The sequence below is a fragment of the Podarcis gaigeae genome, assembly GCF_964106915.1.
Source record: "Podarcis gaigeae genome assembly, chromosome: 14".
NCBI lineage: Eukaryota > Metazoa > Chordata > Lepidosauria > Squamata > Lacertidae > Podarcis > Podarcis gaigeae.
Genome location: NC_139690.1, coordinates 45312467 through 45329001, shown reverse-complemented (window position 1 = coordinate 45329001; position 16535 = coordinate 45312467). Strand labels below are relative to the sequence as shown.

The 16535-nt window shown below is 49.9% G+C and overlaps 2 protein-coding genes across 2 annotated transcripts in view; both read right to left on the bottom strand.

The window, feature by feature from the left end:
- LOC310831093 (myosin-11) overlaps nucleotides 1-16535 on the bottom strand; it is a 1553087-nt gene that overhangs the window by 1388352 nt on the left and 148200 nt on the right. The window lies entirely within an intron of this gene.
- On the bottom strand, nucleotides 2379-7118 carry SOCS1 (suppressor of cytokine signaling 1). Its single transcript, XM_083712026.1, has 2 exons — nucleotides 6859-7118; nucleotides 2379-3586 (listed from the first exon to the last, which is right to left on the bottom strand). Exon 2 carries the CDS (start codon nucleotides 3509-3511, stop codon nucleotides 2894-2896), a length of 618 nt encoding a protein of 205 aa, XP_083568152.1. The 5' UTR covers nucleotides 3512-3586; nucleotides 6859-7118; the 3' UTR covers nucleotides 2379-2893.

Here is a 16535-nt window from a genome sequence, read left to right as displayed (position 1 = left end):
CTGTGCTAAGAGCCCTCCTCCCCTCCAAGCTTCCCACAGGGTCTTTCCAGCACTGTTAGCGCAATTCTACAACTGGAGGTGTCAGGAATTGGACCTGGGAATCTTCCGCATTCTGGGCTCTTATTGTACGTTAGGCGTGGGGAACCTTTGGCCCGCCGGATGTTGCTGAACTACAACTCCCATCAGCCCCAACGAGCCCAGCCAATGACAAGGCACGATGAGAGCTGTGGTTCAGAAACATCCCATGGGCCAAACCTTTGCCCCCCAACTGCTTTAGGTGCTCTGAACTTTGCCTCTTTGAATCAACCTTCTCCACCAAAACGTGGTTAGATGACACCTCGCATCACCCCCTGAGCATCCGTCACAGCGCTTGTGAGCGATGGGAGCTGGAACCCAAAATACCCAGCAGACACACCGGGTCAGGAAAAGCCTCTCTAAATATTTTGCATCGCCAGGTCTTCACCAGAGGGGAGACGATGATGTCAAGATACACCTTGAGATCTGCGTCAAAATAACATCACCTGCAAACCCACATCCTGCCAGCTTGAGACTGTTGGAGAAACTAGCTACATAAAAAGGACCCTCAGGTTGTTTTGTTATGCGTTCTACCATTCGCACAACCCCAAATGGGAATTTATTAGCATTCCACGTTGTTGTTGTTTTTGCAAAGAGTGGGAAGGAAGACCTGAAAGTTCAATGGACATGTGGGAAAGCTGCTGCATCTATCTGTGCCCGGGGCTTCTGGGGACATTCTCCACATGGTGGATGTAGCACTGAGAAGCTGCCCCCAGGAGACATTGTGTTTGTCCTTCAGACCATGGCCAACCTGCTGTCTGCTTGTTATTTGCCATAGATGATCTGGACAGAAGACTGTCCAAACATTTCCCTTCCAATACATGGAGAGAGCAGGCAATGGAATGTCAACATGGCTCTGTACTGCAGTGTCAGCCATGAATTTAGAAGGATCCTCCCTGTAGAGCAGAGCTTCCCAACCTTGGGTTTCCAGCTGTTTTGGGACTACAACTCCCATCACCCCTGACCACTGGTCCTGCTAGCTAGGGATGATGGGAGTTGTAACAGCTGGAGACTTAAGTTTGGGAAACTCTTGCTTTAGAGTACAGGTTGTTAAGAGAACTACATGGGGCCACCATAGCTTTCAGAGCACCGTCTCCTTTATGAGACCACACTGACCACCAAGCAATGTCCTGCAAGGAGTTCTGTTCTTTGAGGAAGCGAGATACACCTAGTACATTCTGCCTGAAGCCGAGATAGGGCGGCTACCTAGCAGGGATGCTGTAGAAGTGATTTGACTTCACCCCCAGAGGCACACTCCATTGTCTCTTGAGACAGATGGATGTCAACAAGTAGCAGCTTTCAAGCATTGGTTGCGGGTTGGACTAGATGAAGGATTTTCAGGACCCACTGTTGACCCAAACATGCATTTGGGGACCCATTTCTTAATCTCTTGCCATCTATTTCCATGGTGGCAGTGCTCCTGGCTTCACTTTGCTCCTGTTAAACCACCTTGGACCTACTCATGGATCCCAGCCCACGAATTGAGGACCAGTAGACTAGATTACCTGGGAGGTCCCTTCTCTCTCTAGGATTTTTGTTATCCATGAGCAGGGCCTTATCTCCAGGGACTTGGACAAGATCCAGTTGGCTGGGTCCAATTTCAACTTTCAGAAAAGACCTTTGGCAGCTTTCTAACACCCCCATGCAGAGTCAGTGGACCTTATTATAGAATCATAGATAATGGTTGAGTTAGAAAAGAACCCCCAAGGGTCATCTAGCCCCAAACCCATGTAACACAGGATCTTTTGCCCAGCATGGGGCTTGAACACACAACCCGGAGATTAAGAGGCTCACGCTCTACCGACTGAGCTACATCCCAGGCCTTGTTCGTTTCAGAGGTCAATGTATTCTGCTGCTTTGAGGTGAAACTCTCAAGAAAGTGACTTGATATGATCTCCAGGAGGGGGGTATTGCTCTGTGCCCAAAGGAGAGTCACAAATGAAGCCAGAAGCAGATAATGAAGCCCTAGAGCAGTGTTTCCCAACCTTGGGCCTCCAGCTGTTTTTGGACTACAACTCCCATCAACCTTAGCTAGTAAGACCAGTGGTCAGGGATGATGGGAATTGTAGTCCGAAAACAGCTGGAGGCCCAAGGTTGGGAAACAGTGCCCTAGAGAACCTCTGGTCCCCAGAAGTTGCTGAACCACAACTCCCAACATTCCCGGCCATTGGTCATGCTGGTTAGGGCTGAAGGAAACTAACTCAGCGACAATGGGAGGGCCAAAAGTTCCCCAAATCCTGCCCAAGTCTGTGGCCTTGCAAAAACTAAATATCCAGAGCCCACAAAGAGACTAGAGTTCTGGGTTTTTTTTGCAAAAACTTTTAGAATAAGGTTTATTACCCCGTTTAAAAAAATAGATATAAAATAACAGCACATTCTGCCCAGCAGAAAACATTATTGTCAAGACTTTCCTGTAGCCTCGCTTTGTGCAAACAGTTTTTCAGTTATGAGTTATGTAAACATTAGAAGTCAAGTGTTCAAGTTCCACCCCTCCTCCACATACAGTAGAACTGCTACAAAAATAGATATGTTCATGACTGACACATTTCCAAAAATCCCGACATCTGCCTGCGTCGCTGCAATCCGCACATCCCAACAGTCACTGCGCCAAAGCCATTCCAAGCTTTCCGTCACAACCGCCTCTTCGCCCTGAACAGGGCTCTCTGGGAGCGAGCGGATCGCTTCCGCCCGGCCCTCAAGGTCATAGCTGCGCGCTATTTTAAAAGCGGCAACAGACGAGAGCGACCTCTGGGGACACGGTTTCCTCTCCCGTCGTCGCCTTTCTCCCAGCCGCACTGGCCGATTTAATGCAAGCCCCTTACAACTTGAAAGGGAACGATTCCAAGTAATCCTTTAAGACCGGGTTGAGAGGAATGCGCCTTAAGTTCTCTCTGCCGTACGTCGCCACGATGTTTTTCCGACAGAGTTCCTGCAAGGACCGCATGCGCTCCTTGCGCAGCGGGGCGACCAGGGCTTTCCGCGGGGAGCTGACATAATGCTCCAACAGCTGGAAGAGACAGTCAAACACTTCTTTGCTGCCGTCCAGGCTGAAGCGGCCAGCCTGGAAGACCACGCGGATGCTCGTGGGTCCGGTGGCAGTCTTAACGCTAATGGTGAAGAAACAGTTCTTCTGCCGGCTGTCCCGGATGAGGAAGGTCCCCAGCGGCTCGCCTTTGAGTTTCTCATGGGCCGCGTTGACCGACAACGGTCCCCAATAAAACCCGCACTCATCCAGCAAGGCGCTGGTGCGAATGATGGTGCTGAAGTCCGCCTGCGAGCGAAAGGTGTGGAAGTGGGTGTCCCGGGGCGCGGCGCTGGCACAGCCGAGAGCGTGAGGGACTCGGGCTTGCAGGGCGTCCCGCAGCGGGGGCTCAAGTCGACACCTCAGGCCTGTGGCAATCCCATTCTCAGGCGTGACACTGCTATGTGCTACCATCCTACAGACTTGGCCCGCCGGTGTGGTCTTCCATAGCCTCCGGGGCCTGGGAAGCGCTACTGCGACGGGGCTCTCCTGCAAGGCAAAAGAAAGAAGCCACAAATCAGGAGAAGGTCTACCAGGAAGGAACAGCCTCTTGAGAAAAACCACAAAGCTTTGGCTGATCTGCCCTAAGTAAAGACAACACTCAGGTCTGAGCGAGCTCATTCATGTCCCCCCTCTCTCTCTCTCTCTCTCTCTCTCTCTCTCTCTCTCTCATTTGAAAAGGGGGAAAAGGGCATCAAGCTAAGTAACGTTTACACATGCTCGCAAGTGGTTTCCTCTCCTCAGCCACAGAATGCATCAGAGGCCCGCTGATGGGAACCGCCGGTTCAGAAGCCCGCCTTTCCCATCAGTTGATTAAACCCGATAACGCTGTTACTTACACAGCGCTAGAATTTATCTCCGAGGCTGCTCTCCGTCCAGGAACCAACTCACCCCACACACAAAAAAGGTGTCACTTCCGAGTAAATTATTTCACCCCTCCTGCCCCACCGTAGTAAGATGATGCAGTCCACGCTCTCCCTTTTTTTTTCCAGACCCCCCCCCTTTGGTTTTGCTCTGAATGTTTATGAAGAGAAGGAGGAGGAGTTTTCAGATAATTTTATATATGTCTCTTTCTGAATGAATAAATGCAGGGCTCTAGAACAGCGGTTCTCAACCTGTGGGTCCCTAGATGTTGTTGGACTACAACTCCCATCATCCCTGAGCTCTGGCCTTGCTAGCTAGGGGTGATGGGAGTTGTAGTTCAACAACATCTGGGGACCCACAGGTTGAAAAAGGCTGCTCTAGAAGAAGAGGCTGTGGCTTACTGGGGCAGCTGTATGCTGCAGCGGGGAGGGGAGTTGGAATCATGTAATTGTTGGAAGGACACCCCAGGGTCATCTAGTCCAACCCCCTGCAACGCAGGAATAAATGTGGAGTTGTGCAAGAGAAATGTCCCTGCGGATCATGCCCCACCATTTCTGCTCTTGCAGCAGCCTTTGCTGGCCTGGGACTCCCCCCTCCAGATGTTTCTGCAGCGCATCTCCCATCTGCACTGCTCTGCTGGCTGAAGCTGGTGGGGGTTGCTAGCCCCAAACATCTGGAAGCCCCCAGGTCAGCAAAGGGTGCTCCACTTCTGTGTTTCAAAGCATGGGAACTCAGGAAAGAGTGGGATTTCTCCAGTTTGGGATCAAATCCCCCAGAGCAGAACACAGCTTGCCAATATGAATAGATTCCTTTGTGCAAACCAAAAATAATAATGTGTGGTTTGCCTGCTTGCCAAATCACTGAGTAATCCTAGATCGCCCTCTAGGAGAAGTGCTTCCCCTCCCTCCTGCTTCGCAGCCCCCCCCCCCCATCTCATGGGATCTTAAGGCTATAATCTCCCCATGCACACACAAATCAACCCCTGTGAACTTGTAAAGCATTATTCCACTTGCTCTTAGACTCTCTCTCTCTCCCTCTTTTTTAAAAAGAAGAATTGCTTGCACTTTAAGTGGTCCGGTTTAAATGGCTTCCTATTATTGATATATCTTCAGCATCCACTGGTGGGGAGGCAGGCAAAACCTTTCCCCAGCCGAAACTGCTCGTAACTGCCAGGGATGAGTTCCTAGCCCCCAGCATCCACTAACCCCTGACAGCTCACGGGTCGATACATCTCCTTCACCTGCCTTGACCTTCCTGGCAAGCATAGATTTTAGGATTTATCCCCCCCCCCCGCCCCCGGTCAGTTTATAGATCTCGGTTGGCACGTCACTGAGAATGCACAATGCATTCTCAGAAATCGAGCCTCCCAGGTACGCCTGGAGGTCTGCAGCTGGTCAGATTCTGAGTCCTCCGCAACGTGACACAGACTCTCTAATTGCTTCCAAGTTGTTGGGAAGCAACAGCTGGCATCTGTAGAGGCTCCATAAAGTGCAGGATTCGGATCTCGCTGCAAGACCGGTCGGTGTCAGCAACTACCACTGCCAGGCAGCGATGAATAATATTAGGAGGCATGAAAATTTTACGGGACCTCACGAACGGGAAATGACTGATCTGACAAGGTGCTGAGTTGGCAGCTGGTTGCCGGGACCACCGTAGGCTCAAATAGGATGGAGCAGGAAAAGAATTATCTCAACCCTCTCCACCTCACTTTTCGGCACCCAACATGCTATCACAAGAAAAGCGATCTGGACCATGTGGTATGATGCTACCACGAAGGTCTCCCATCCATGCCCTCCAATTCTGCAACATTCTTTCTTCTCCAAAGAGCCTTGTGCAACTCCAAAGCTTGCTTCCCTTAACCTGCCCACAGAGGAGCCCTGTGTGACTCAAAAGCTTGCTACTTTGCTCCTGGAAACGGCCTGTGTGGTTTTATTTTATTATATAGCATTGCAATAAATCTGGAAAAGGCCTTGCCTTTGAAAGAGGGCACAGGGAATATTTGGGGCACGGCAAACACGGACAGATTATACTGCAGTATGTGGTTCATGACAGGTACATCACTGTAACTCAAATACTAATCCTTTTCTGGACAAGTTTGGAAGACAACATTTAACGGCCATATAGTTCATTTACATACAGAGGATGAGGTACAGCCTGTTTCTCCAGAATTTTAAGGGTTTGAGGGAGGGAGGGAGGGGGGGGAAGGATGGAACGCGCGAGCTATATCTACCCACACTTTATTAAATCTGCAATAAGACTTCTAAAGAAGTTTGGCACAAACTTCCTAAAGGAGGAAATCTTCAGGCGAAGGGGCAAAGGAAAGGGAAAAGCAGTTGGGGAAGAGCTGTGTTTTCATAAATACAAACGAAGGCGCCCTCCCCAAAAGACCTCTCTCTCTCTCTCTCCTTTCCCCACCAACCTCCGTTTGGGAGGCACCGCGGGCCTCTTGCGTTTCAAAGCCGTCACCCTAACGCAAGAGAGGCGGTCGAAAGAGAGACGTTTCAAGGCGGCGCCTTTTGAAGCTGCGCTCCAGATCTCCGCGGCTGCTCCGCTCCACATTTGCTAAAGGTCGCTGCGATCCGTTTCGCGTTGGGGTTTTTTTGTGTGTGTGTGGTTTTTTTTTTTTTAAGTGCGCCTGGTTTTTTCCCCCTCTCCAAACTGCAATCCTGCGCTTTGGGGAGAGGGGCGCGTTTCCTTCCAGGCAAAGCAGCTCTGCTTTTTATTTATTTTCTTTTTTGTGTGTGCCCGCTCCCTAAAATACCCCGGCACCTAACTTCACCCTCCCCGCACCAAAATGGCTCCAGAATCCTGCTCTGCCTCCCCCGCCCACCCTCCCCCGGAGGTTGGGGGAGAGAATCGGCATCTCTACCTGGCGCAACCCGGAGCGTCTGCCTTACCTCGGGGACGCGCCGCTGCTTCTTAACCCGAGGGGACCGGCACTCCTGAAAAGGGTGGTCGCCGCCGCCGCCGCCGCCGCTGCTGTCGCCTTCCAGCGCCCGGCCGTGGCACCGCCTCCGCTCGGAGCTGCTGCTGCTGCTGCCCTGCCGGAGCTCGGCAGCCGCATCATCCGCTCGGGCCGCCGCGAAGCCACGTCGAGGGGCGCTGCTGCGCGGGAGCGAGGCTGCTGTTCCTGTCGAGGCCGCGGCCGTCTCTCCTGGTCGCCGCAGCTGATGGCTTTTTAACCCGCCTCCCTCCCTCCCTCCTCCTCGGTGCTAGCACCGCCCTCCCTCCCTCCCTCCCTCCCGCGGTTCTGCGAAAACACGTGCCTGCGCCTCTTCGCCGAACACTTTCGCTTTCCGTCCTGGCCACATCAAAGGCGCCTCTGGAGGGGAGGGAGCTGGAGGTGGCGCGGACGCAGGGGGCCGGGGCAGGGCTGCAACCCACCTTTACCTGCAAGTGCCGGGTTTACGGATAAGCAAAACAAGCTATAGTTTAGCGCCCCACTCTCTTGGGGGGGCCCCCAAAAAATTAAAGAAAAAAGAACTGGATGTACCTTTCCAAACTATAAGATAAAAAAACAAAGCAAAACCTGCATACAGCAACAGTGGCAAATGCAAGGAACGCACTCTATTATTAGGTCCATAAATTGCCATATATAGCATATATTCAACACAAAAAAAGCGGCAATCTGTTGGTGACAAAGGGCAGCTGGACATATATAAAGGGCCCCATAACCTTCAGTAGTTTAGGGCCTCCCCAAACCTAAATCCGGCCCTGCCAGCAACCCCAGAGGTGCAAACCTTAAGGAAATTTGCATATCGCACTATTTGAATGGCAATGCCCATTGACAGAGTTGGCTCATATGCGCTACCCCCCCCCCCCCCCCATTCCTGTTTCTCCCCGGCGCGCCCAGCCCAGAATTCGGGATCCGGCGCGAGGGCTCCTGAGCGCGTGCAGAGTGCGTTCCCTCACCTCCGCGGAGAAGCTGCTGCAAGCGGGCTGGCACCTCCGGCATGGCACCGGTCCATGGCACGCGCGAATCCCCGCAGCCCTTTCCCGTCCCCTGAGAGGTGCGCACTTACTCGGGAGTAATCCCCGTTGCACTCGGCGAGACATGCCCCGGGTGGATTTGTCGTGTTTGTTAAGTAGGGGGCTCCGAGCTGCGACTGCAGCCCTCAGAAGAGGGAACAGGTTCTCCTGGCCGAGAGGGGGACTTGCTCCCGAGTAAAACCTACTCCGGGTTTGGACTCCCCGGGTTATAAATAGAGGGCGTTTTCAACGACGCCAAGCGCCCGTGCGCATCTTTCTGGGGTTGTGCGGCATAAGAACAGGTTGAAAGGGGATCTGAGCACGTGCAGAGTGCATTCATTGCATTCAGAGAGCTGCAGCCGCTCCTCCCAGGGAAGCTTGCGCCGGGGAAGTGTCATAGAAATGCACTGAAATGTGCAGGAGAAATGAATGGTGGCTTAGATGCATGATAGCTCAGTTGGTTAGAACTCGGTGCAGATAATGTCAAGGTTGCAGGTTTGATTCCCCTGTGGGACAGCTGCATATTTGGGTTGGACTGAGATAATCCTCAGAGTCCCTTCCAATTCTGTGAATAAAGAGGGGCACCATCTGACCTCCACGTGAGCAAATCAGGAGGACGAATGTTCAATAAATAAATTTAATCTACAGTACTTTTTTAAAAAAATGTTATGGAAAGAGATTGTTTTTAATTTCTATAAAAGGAGGGTCTCGTGCAGAAGGCGGCTTTCTGTTTGAATCTGGAACATCTCCCGGTTAGGGAAGGACTTCTCTGCAGTTTTCAAGGAGCAAGAGGAAATGTACTTTGCACATGCATAGAGGTCCTTTCAAAATACGTGTGTGTGTTGTTGTTGTTGTCCTTGAAGAGAAAACTACTCCAGGATGGTTTCTAGAAAAGCACAAGCCAATTTGTTCATAATAAAATATCACCAGGCTAGTGATTAATAATATAAATGGCCTGAGATTACTAACGCCTGGCAAAACCAGCCTCTGAGCAAGTGATGTGCAAGACAATGAGAGGAGTCTGTTGTCTTCATGGCCCAAAGTGGACCATCAATTCTGCTGGGCTGGAATTCAGAAGCAGGCCGTCCAGGATCCTCAAGGTAGCCCTCGTGAGGACTAGTAGCAGTTTATATATCTTTCTCGTAGCGTTTTTATTAGGTCTCCAACAATATTTCAAAGCATTTCTCATCATGTACAATTTTTTTAAGCATACAATTTTCTTGACTTCCCAGCCCACCTTTCCTGATATTTTTGCTCCTTTTTATCAGCTGTTTTATAACATATAAAAGGTAAAAGGTAAAGGACCCCTGGACGGTTAAGCACAGTTGAGTTTGACTTTGGGGTGTGGCACTCATCTCCACTTTCAGGCGGAAGAAGCCGGTGTGTCTGCAGACAGCTTTCCGGGTCATGTGGACAGCATGGTTAAACTGTTTCTGGAGCAACGGGACACTGTGACGGAAGCCAGAGTGCACGGAAATGCCGTATACCTTCCCACCACAGCAGTACCCATTTATCTACTTGCACTGGCATGCTTTCGAATTGCTAGGTTTGCAGGAGCTGGGGCAGAGCAACAGAAGCTCACCCTGTTGCAGGGATTTGAACTGCCGACCTTCTGATCAGCAAGCCCAAGAGGCTCGGTGGTTTAGACCACAGCATGCATTTTTATTATCTAAACCCCGCTAATGTTAAATCTTTCAGTAATCAACTGCTTATATTTCAAATCCTGCTGTGACTTCATATGTTGGTGATAATTGGGTGGGTAATCCATCTGCATTCTTCCTTAAACACTTCGTCATTATGCCCTCTTAATTTGGCAGCTAATTTCGCCATTACAGCATATTCCATCCATTTCATAAGCCATTCCTCCTTAGTTGGTAATCCTTTCTATTTCCACTCGACCAGTAACCATTTATAGACCTTGTGGTTGGCATCCGTCTGTCTCGAGAGACAATGGAGTGTGCCTCCATGGATGAAGCCAAACGGCTGTGTTAGCAGCATCAAAGTGACCTGCCTGGGGCACAAGCCTGGGCAGTGTGTCTGGAGCTCTTAGGGTGCCCCCAGGACAAGACCCCCCTCTTGGCCTCACCGATGGCAGGCAGCATCAGAGGAAAGCAGAGCAATGGATTTGGCCCCAGCTGGGGTGCAGGAGTTGCCAGAAGAAAGCGTACAAGACACCATCCAGTTGTTTTAGGCACACACTGGAAACTTAAAAAGGTAAAGGACCCATGACAGTTAAGTTCAGTCATGAACAACTCTGGGGTTGCGGCGCTCATCTCACTTTACTGGCCAAGGGAGCTGGCATTTCTCTGCAGACAGTTTTTCCAGGTCATGTGGCCAGCATGACTAAGCCGCTTCTGGTGAAACCAGAGCAGCGCACGGAAACGCTGTTCACCTTCCCGCCAAAGCGGTACCTATTTATCTACTTGCGCTTTGACATGCTAGGTTGGCAGCAGCAGGGACCGAGCAACTGGAGCTCACCCCATTGCAGGGATTCGAACCGCCGACCTTCTGATCGGCAAACCCTAGGATCAGTGGTTTAGTAAATTAGGTTGGTGCGATTAACATGGATTTTTACGTTCCATTTTCCTAGTGCAACAAATCAGCGTTATGAACGAAACTAGGCTTCTTGCTGTTAGGAAAGTGACAAGGAAAAGTGTAATATGAATGGATAGTTAACGGGATGGTGCTCGTTCCCTGCAAATAAATTGGATTCAGTGCTCCCTAGTCTCAATTCCATGTATAAGTTTTGTGAAGGATGAAGGCCCAAGAAACAGGTTGTGTGATGGAGCCCTTGTTTCCGCCAACAGGGCCCTTTTTCTGTTGTTCTCAATGGACCGCAGATGCTCCCATGGGTTTTGGATCAATGAGCAGCTATTAACAAAGACATCCGAGAATGGAACCTCTGCCTCCAGTGGCAGTCTACCTCTGAACACCAGGTGTTGGGGACAAGCCACAGGGAAGTGATGTTGCCACGACATCCCGTTTGCTGGCTTCCTATCTGGCTGAGGGTTTTTTTGGAAATCAGACTGCTGCATTTGATCCAGAAAAGCAATTATTAACCGCCACTAAAAAAGGACAGGGCGCCTTTCTGCTTAGTGGAAAGGGGGGAAGATCTGCCCCTTGCTGTCTAATTGTGCCACTCAGGCATCACTTTCTGTTCTTCAGAACTAAGGACCCCATAAATCCAATATAGATCCAAGAAACCAGACAGAGGCAAAGAAAAGGAAAGAGAAACCAGGTCAATTTATGCTCAGAACTGCAGATTCTTGGAAAGCTTTGAGCCATTCAAAACTATCATATCAGTCCCTGCTGACAAATGTCATTATATGTCTGTTCTTAATTTTTTTTCTCTTTCTGTTCAAGCAGGAGTGCCAGCTTGGTCCCACGACTGTGGGTGACCAGGGCCATGGGTTCCAGGCAGCGTGCATGGCCCTGGTGCTGCAATTTGTGGGTGCCTGGCCCCTTCATGGGGAATTTTGTGGGTGCTTGGGCACCCAGGGCCCCAGCACCTATGTATTCATGCATTATTTTTCCTTGGCAGTGAGAGAGGTTGCAGGCAAGGGCACTGTCAGTTGTCTTTATTTGACTGCAGTGAGAGTTGTTTGCGTGTAAGAGGGGGGAGAGATTGTTGGGTCAAGTTAGCCATATTGATTTGTATGTTTTCAGTGGGTCCTTGTTGTTCTCCTGTCAGGCTGCGTATGCAATAAAAGGGAGCCACACCGGGGTGAAGGAATCTTCTTTTATATGTCCCCGTATCAGTTTCAGTCTGTTGATTAGATTATTTAGCAAGGCTGTTTCCCATATGATTTCGTACCAGTGATATGTCTGTCAGGGGTGGGAGAATGTTTGTACAGTGGTACCTCGGGTTAAGTTCGAAAGTGATACCTCGGGCAGTTCGAAAGCACATCAAAGTGCAAGTAGATAAATAGGTACCGCTCGGGCGGGAAGGTAAACGGCATTTCCGTGCGCTGCTCTGGTTTGCCAGAAGCAGCTTAGTCATGCTGGCCACATGACCTGGAAGCTGGACGCCGGCTCCCTCAGCCAGTAAAGCGAGATGAGCACCGCAACCCCAGAGTCGGTCACGACTGGACCTAATGGTCAGGGGTCCCTTTACCTTTACTACCTCGGGTTAAGTACTTACGTTCCAAAGGTCTGTTCTTAACCTGAAACTGTTCTTAACCTGAAGCACCACTTTAGCTAACGCGGCCTCCCGCTGCTGGCACACCGCTGGAGCACAATTTCTGTTCTCATCCTGAAGCAAAGTTCTTAACCCGAGGTAATATTTCTGGGTTAGCGGAGTCTGTAACCTGAAGCGTCTGTAACCCGAGGTACCACTGTATTATTCTTAGTCCTGCTGAAAAAGCAACACTTTCTAGGGCAGCGGGTGGCCTGACAGCATGAGCTGTGTGTTCAGCCACTTATCAAATGCAGAAAAAGGGTGTTTGGCTATTTTAGCAGCCTAAGCAAATCGGCTTCTGCTTCTTCTTTAGAAGCAAGTTCCTAGTCCATAAGGATGCCCAAATAGACTTGTAAATCTGTGCTTAGAGAAGAAAATGCGGGAGCGAAGGACTTAGCAGCACGGTGTTCATTGACCGGGTGACCTGAATGCCCCACATAGTTCTCCTGCGTGACGAAAACCTAATATCTAAATCTGGATGTCAGTGCCTCTAATAGCCAACTCAGAAAGCGAGTGCTGGCCGCTGGTGGTGCAAGCACTGAGCTGCTGAGAAACAAAACCCAAACCATGGAGTCGGTAATGAAACAAGGGGCAAAAAGGAGAAGGTGAGGGTTCGCTGCAGCTTTGTGTTGCAGTTTGCACTTTCTGTTACTGCCGCAGGCCACAGAACTTGACTTCTCTGCGTGCAGGAGGGCTGCCTCCCAGGGCTTATAGAAAAAGAGGGTTTGGCGCAGCAGTGTGGCTCCAATGAAACAAAACACCTGAGAATTATTTCCTGGGTGTCCCATAGCAAGGCCTGTATGCAACTGGTGTGTATGGTCCAGAATAGCGCTTTCCATTTCTGGAAGCCTAGCCACTTGCCAGTTTTATCTGACCATCAGATGCCTTGCTGGCAAGAGCGAATCGGGGAACAGCGAGCTGCGTCGCAGATCCTGTTAAGAGAGTATGCACTGGTAAGAACATCTTGGTAACCATAAAATGCTCAGATGTAGACAGACACCATGTCCGCTGAGATCAGGTGTGCCAAGCAGAAACTGAGATTGAAAGTGTTTCTGCTAAGAGAGTTTAGATGAGAGGAAATGTGCTTCAGCAGATGAGAAGTGAGGCCATTCATTCCCAGAACATGCTGTGTTGAATCCTAGAAGAGAAAATGAGAGAAAGGCGTTGAGTGGGGAACCTCTAGCTCAGTAGCATAAAATCATAAAACTGTAGTCCAACTCCTTGCAATGCAGGAATCTCAGGTAAAGCGTCTTTGACAGATGGCCTTCCAACCTCTGTTTAATTATCTGTTTTAGGATTTTTCCTGGCATCAGCATCAGGTTGACTGGTCAGCAGTAACCTAGGTCTTCTCTCCCCCCCCCCCCTTTTGAAGATAACATTTGACCGCCTTCAGTCTGCAGGCACCTCACCTGTTCTCCAATAATTCTCAGAAGCCCTGAGATTACATCTGCAAGCTCTTTTAGCCTGGATGCAGCTCGCCAGGCCCTGGAGATCTAAATTCATTTAAAGTTGCCAGGTGTCCGTCCCTGTCCCCCCCACCACCACCATTTTTCCTTACCTTGGGCTCCTTGCATCATTTATTCTGTTATCACCAGGTTGAGCACTGCTTTTGGGTGAAGGCAAAGGCAAAGGTAGGTGTTCTCTGTCCCTCAGTAGCACTTATCCATCTTCTCCACGCACAGGACCTACCACTTTGTTCTTCCTCTTGCTTCGAACGTAGCCAAAGAAACCTGTTGTTATTACAGTGGTACCTCAGGTTAAGAACTTAATTCATTCTGGAGGTCCGTTCTTAACCTGAAACTGTTCTTAACCAGAAGCACCGCTTTAGCTAATGGGGGCTCCTGCTGCCGCCGCGCCACTGGAGCACGATTTCTGTTCTCATCCTGAAGCAAAGTTTTTAACCCGAGGTACTATTTCTGGGTTAGCGGAGTCTGTAACCTGAAGCGTCTGTAACCTGAAGCGTATGTAACCTAAGGTACCACGGTATGTCTAACTTCTCTTGCAAGCCTGAGCTCATTCTGAGCTTTAGCCCCCCTGACCTTCTCCCTGCAACTGTTGGCTACTCGTGTATACTCCTCCTTTGTGATTTCCCCTTTCTTCCATTTCTTATAACTGCCATTCTTAAATCTCAGCTCATCTGCAAGCTCCTTATGCAGCCACACTGGTTTCCTTAGATGCCTCCCGCTTTTCTTTCTTGTTGGTATTGTCTGCATTTGGGCCTTCAATAGTCCACCGTCAAGAAACTCTCTTCCATCTTTGACCCCCATCTTTTTGGGTGTTTCTGGCCGTGAGATCTCTCCCAGTAGCTCCTCAAGCTTTTTGAAACCAGCTTCCTTAAAGTCCAGAGTGCACGTCCGACTGCACTCAGCTTTCCCTTGCCTCTGCGTCATGAAACCCAAGAAGTGTGGTACTAAATTCAGAAGTGATGGGTCCCTTCTAAGATTATGCCACCTTCTTAGATTATACAGTGCTGTTATAATTATACAGTTATGCAGTAATAATAATTATGGATGCTTGACTCATGCACATCTTCATGTCTTGCCTTTCAGCTAGATCTTTTCTCTCTCTCTCTCTCTCTCTCTCTCTCTCTCACACACACACACACACACACAGTTTTATTGCAGTCCATAGACCCAAAATACACAGTAAATTCATTCATTCATTCATTCATTCATTCATTCATTCAATAGTATATATCAACAGTTATTAAGGTGCAAGAGCGGGCTTACTAGCGGACAAAGGAGCATAAGCCTAGGTAAAGGTAAAGGGACCCCTGACCGTTAGGTCCAGTCGTGACCAACTCTGGGGTTGCAGCGCTCATCTCGCTTTATTGGCCGAGGGAGCCGTCGTACAGCTTCCGGGTCATGTGGCCGGCATGACTAAGCCGCTTCTGGCGAACCAGAGCAGCACACAGAAACACCATTTATCTTCCTGCTGGAGTGGTACCTATTTATCTACTTGCAATTTGATGTGCTTTTGAACTGCTAGGTAGGCAGGAGCAGGGACCGAGCAACGGGAGCTCACCCCGTCACGGGGATTCAAACCACCGACCTTCTGGTCAGCAAGTCCTAGGCTCACGGGTGGCGCTGTGGGTTAAACCACAGTGCATAAGCCTAGGGTTGCCATATTTCAAAAAGTAAAAATAAGGACACCCCCAAAAGTTGTTTTTTTAGACAAATCCCAAAATTGTTGAGCTCCCCCCCCAAAATGCAAACCCCCCCTTTTTTCTATTTTTCTATTGACCTGCCTAAGATCCAAGACAAGGTGCCGCCTTTCGGAAATTCCCCCCGGATGTCAATTCCGCCATTCAAATCCCGGTAATGTCCGGGAGAATGTATAGCCGCCCTATTTTAGCCTGTACATGTTGATTTCTGATTCTGACTGCCTGTGGGAGGAATTTTGCGGCAGCCAGTATCGATCTAATCCTCAAGAAGAACATGGTCAAATGACTTGGTGCATTTCAACATCTATCGGAGTGATTTGTGCCTTCTGTGAAACTTCAGGGTCCATAGCAGAACTTGCATGCCATTCTCTTGAAACTTGAAGCATTTTGTGTTTTTAAGTGTTCCTAAATGCTTGAACAAACTCCTTCTCCACAGTGACCCTAGGAGCCCATCCTCAGTGACTGACTCGCCTCTATTCACCCTGATTGTCGGGATACTTCTCAATGGCTAAAAGGCTCCCATTTGAGAGCCAGTGTGGTGCAGTGGTTAAGAGCGGTGGACTCGTAATCTGGTGAACCGGGTTCGCTTCCGCGTTCCTCCACCTGCAGCTGCTGGGTGACCTTGGGCCAGTCACACTTCTCTGAAGTCTCTCAGCCCCACTCACCTTGCAGAGTGTTTGTTGTGGGGGAGGAAGGGAAAGGAGATTGTGAGCTGCTTTGAGACTCCTTAGGGTAGTGATAAAGCGGGATATCAAATCCAAACTACTCCTCCTCCTCCTCCTTCTTCTATGCTCTTGGATGCTGGAGGCAGGGACACTGATGCAAAAATGATAATGGGACTTTGAGCCCCCACACCTGTGGACCTCTACACCACTGTTCTCCAGGCCACAACCCTCTCCCCAGCCCACACCCCTCACCATCCTTGCTTCCCATCCTCTCCAAGCGGATTTTCCTGGCTGGAATGGTTCCTTGAGCTCTGATAATGACGCTTGCTTGACTGAATAGAGGGCAGGAAGCAGAGTGTGGAGTAGAAACTTAGCCTGCTATGCAATTTACATTATTGGTTACTGCACCCACCTTTGTCACTGACCCCCACCCACCTCTTCTGTGTAGCCCCCCGGAAGGGTCTGTGGCCCTTGACGCAGAACATTGGGCGACGGATGTTCAGAAATGCGTGGCATTACTTTCAGCAGCCAGAAACACCATAACCAGACACTGGAGAGACCTGTCAGGAGTAAGCATGGACCAATGGTACCAAGTAGTAT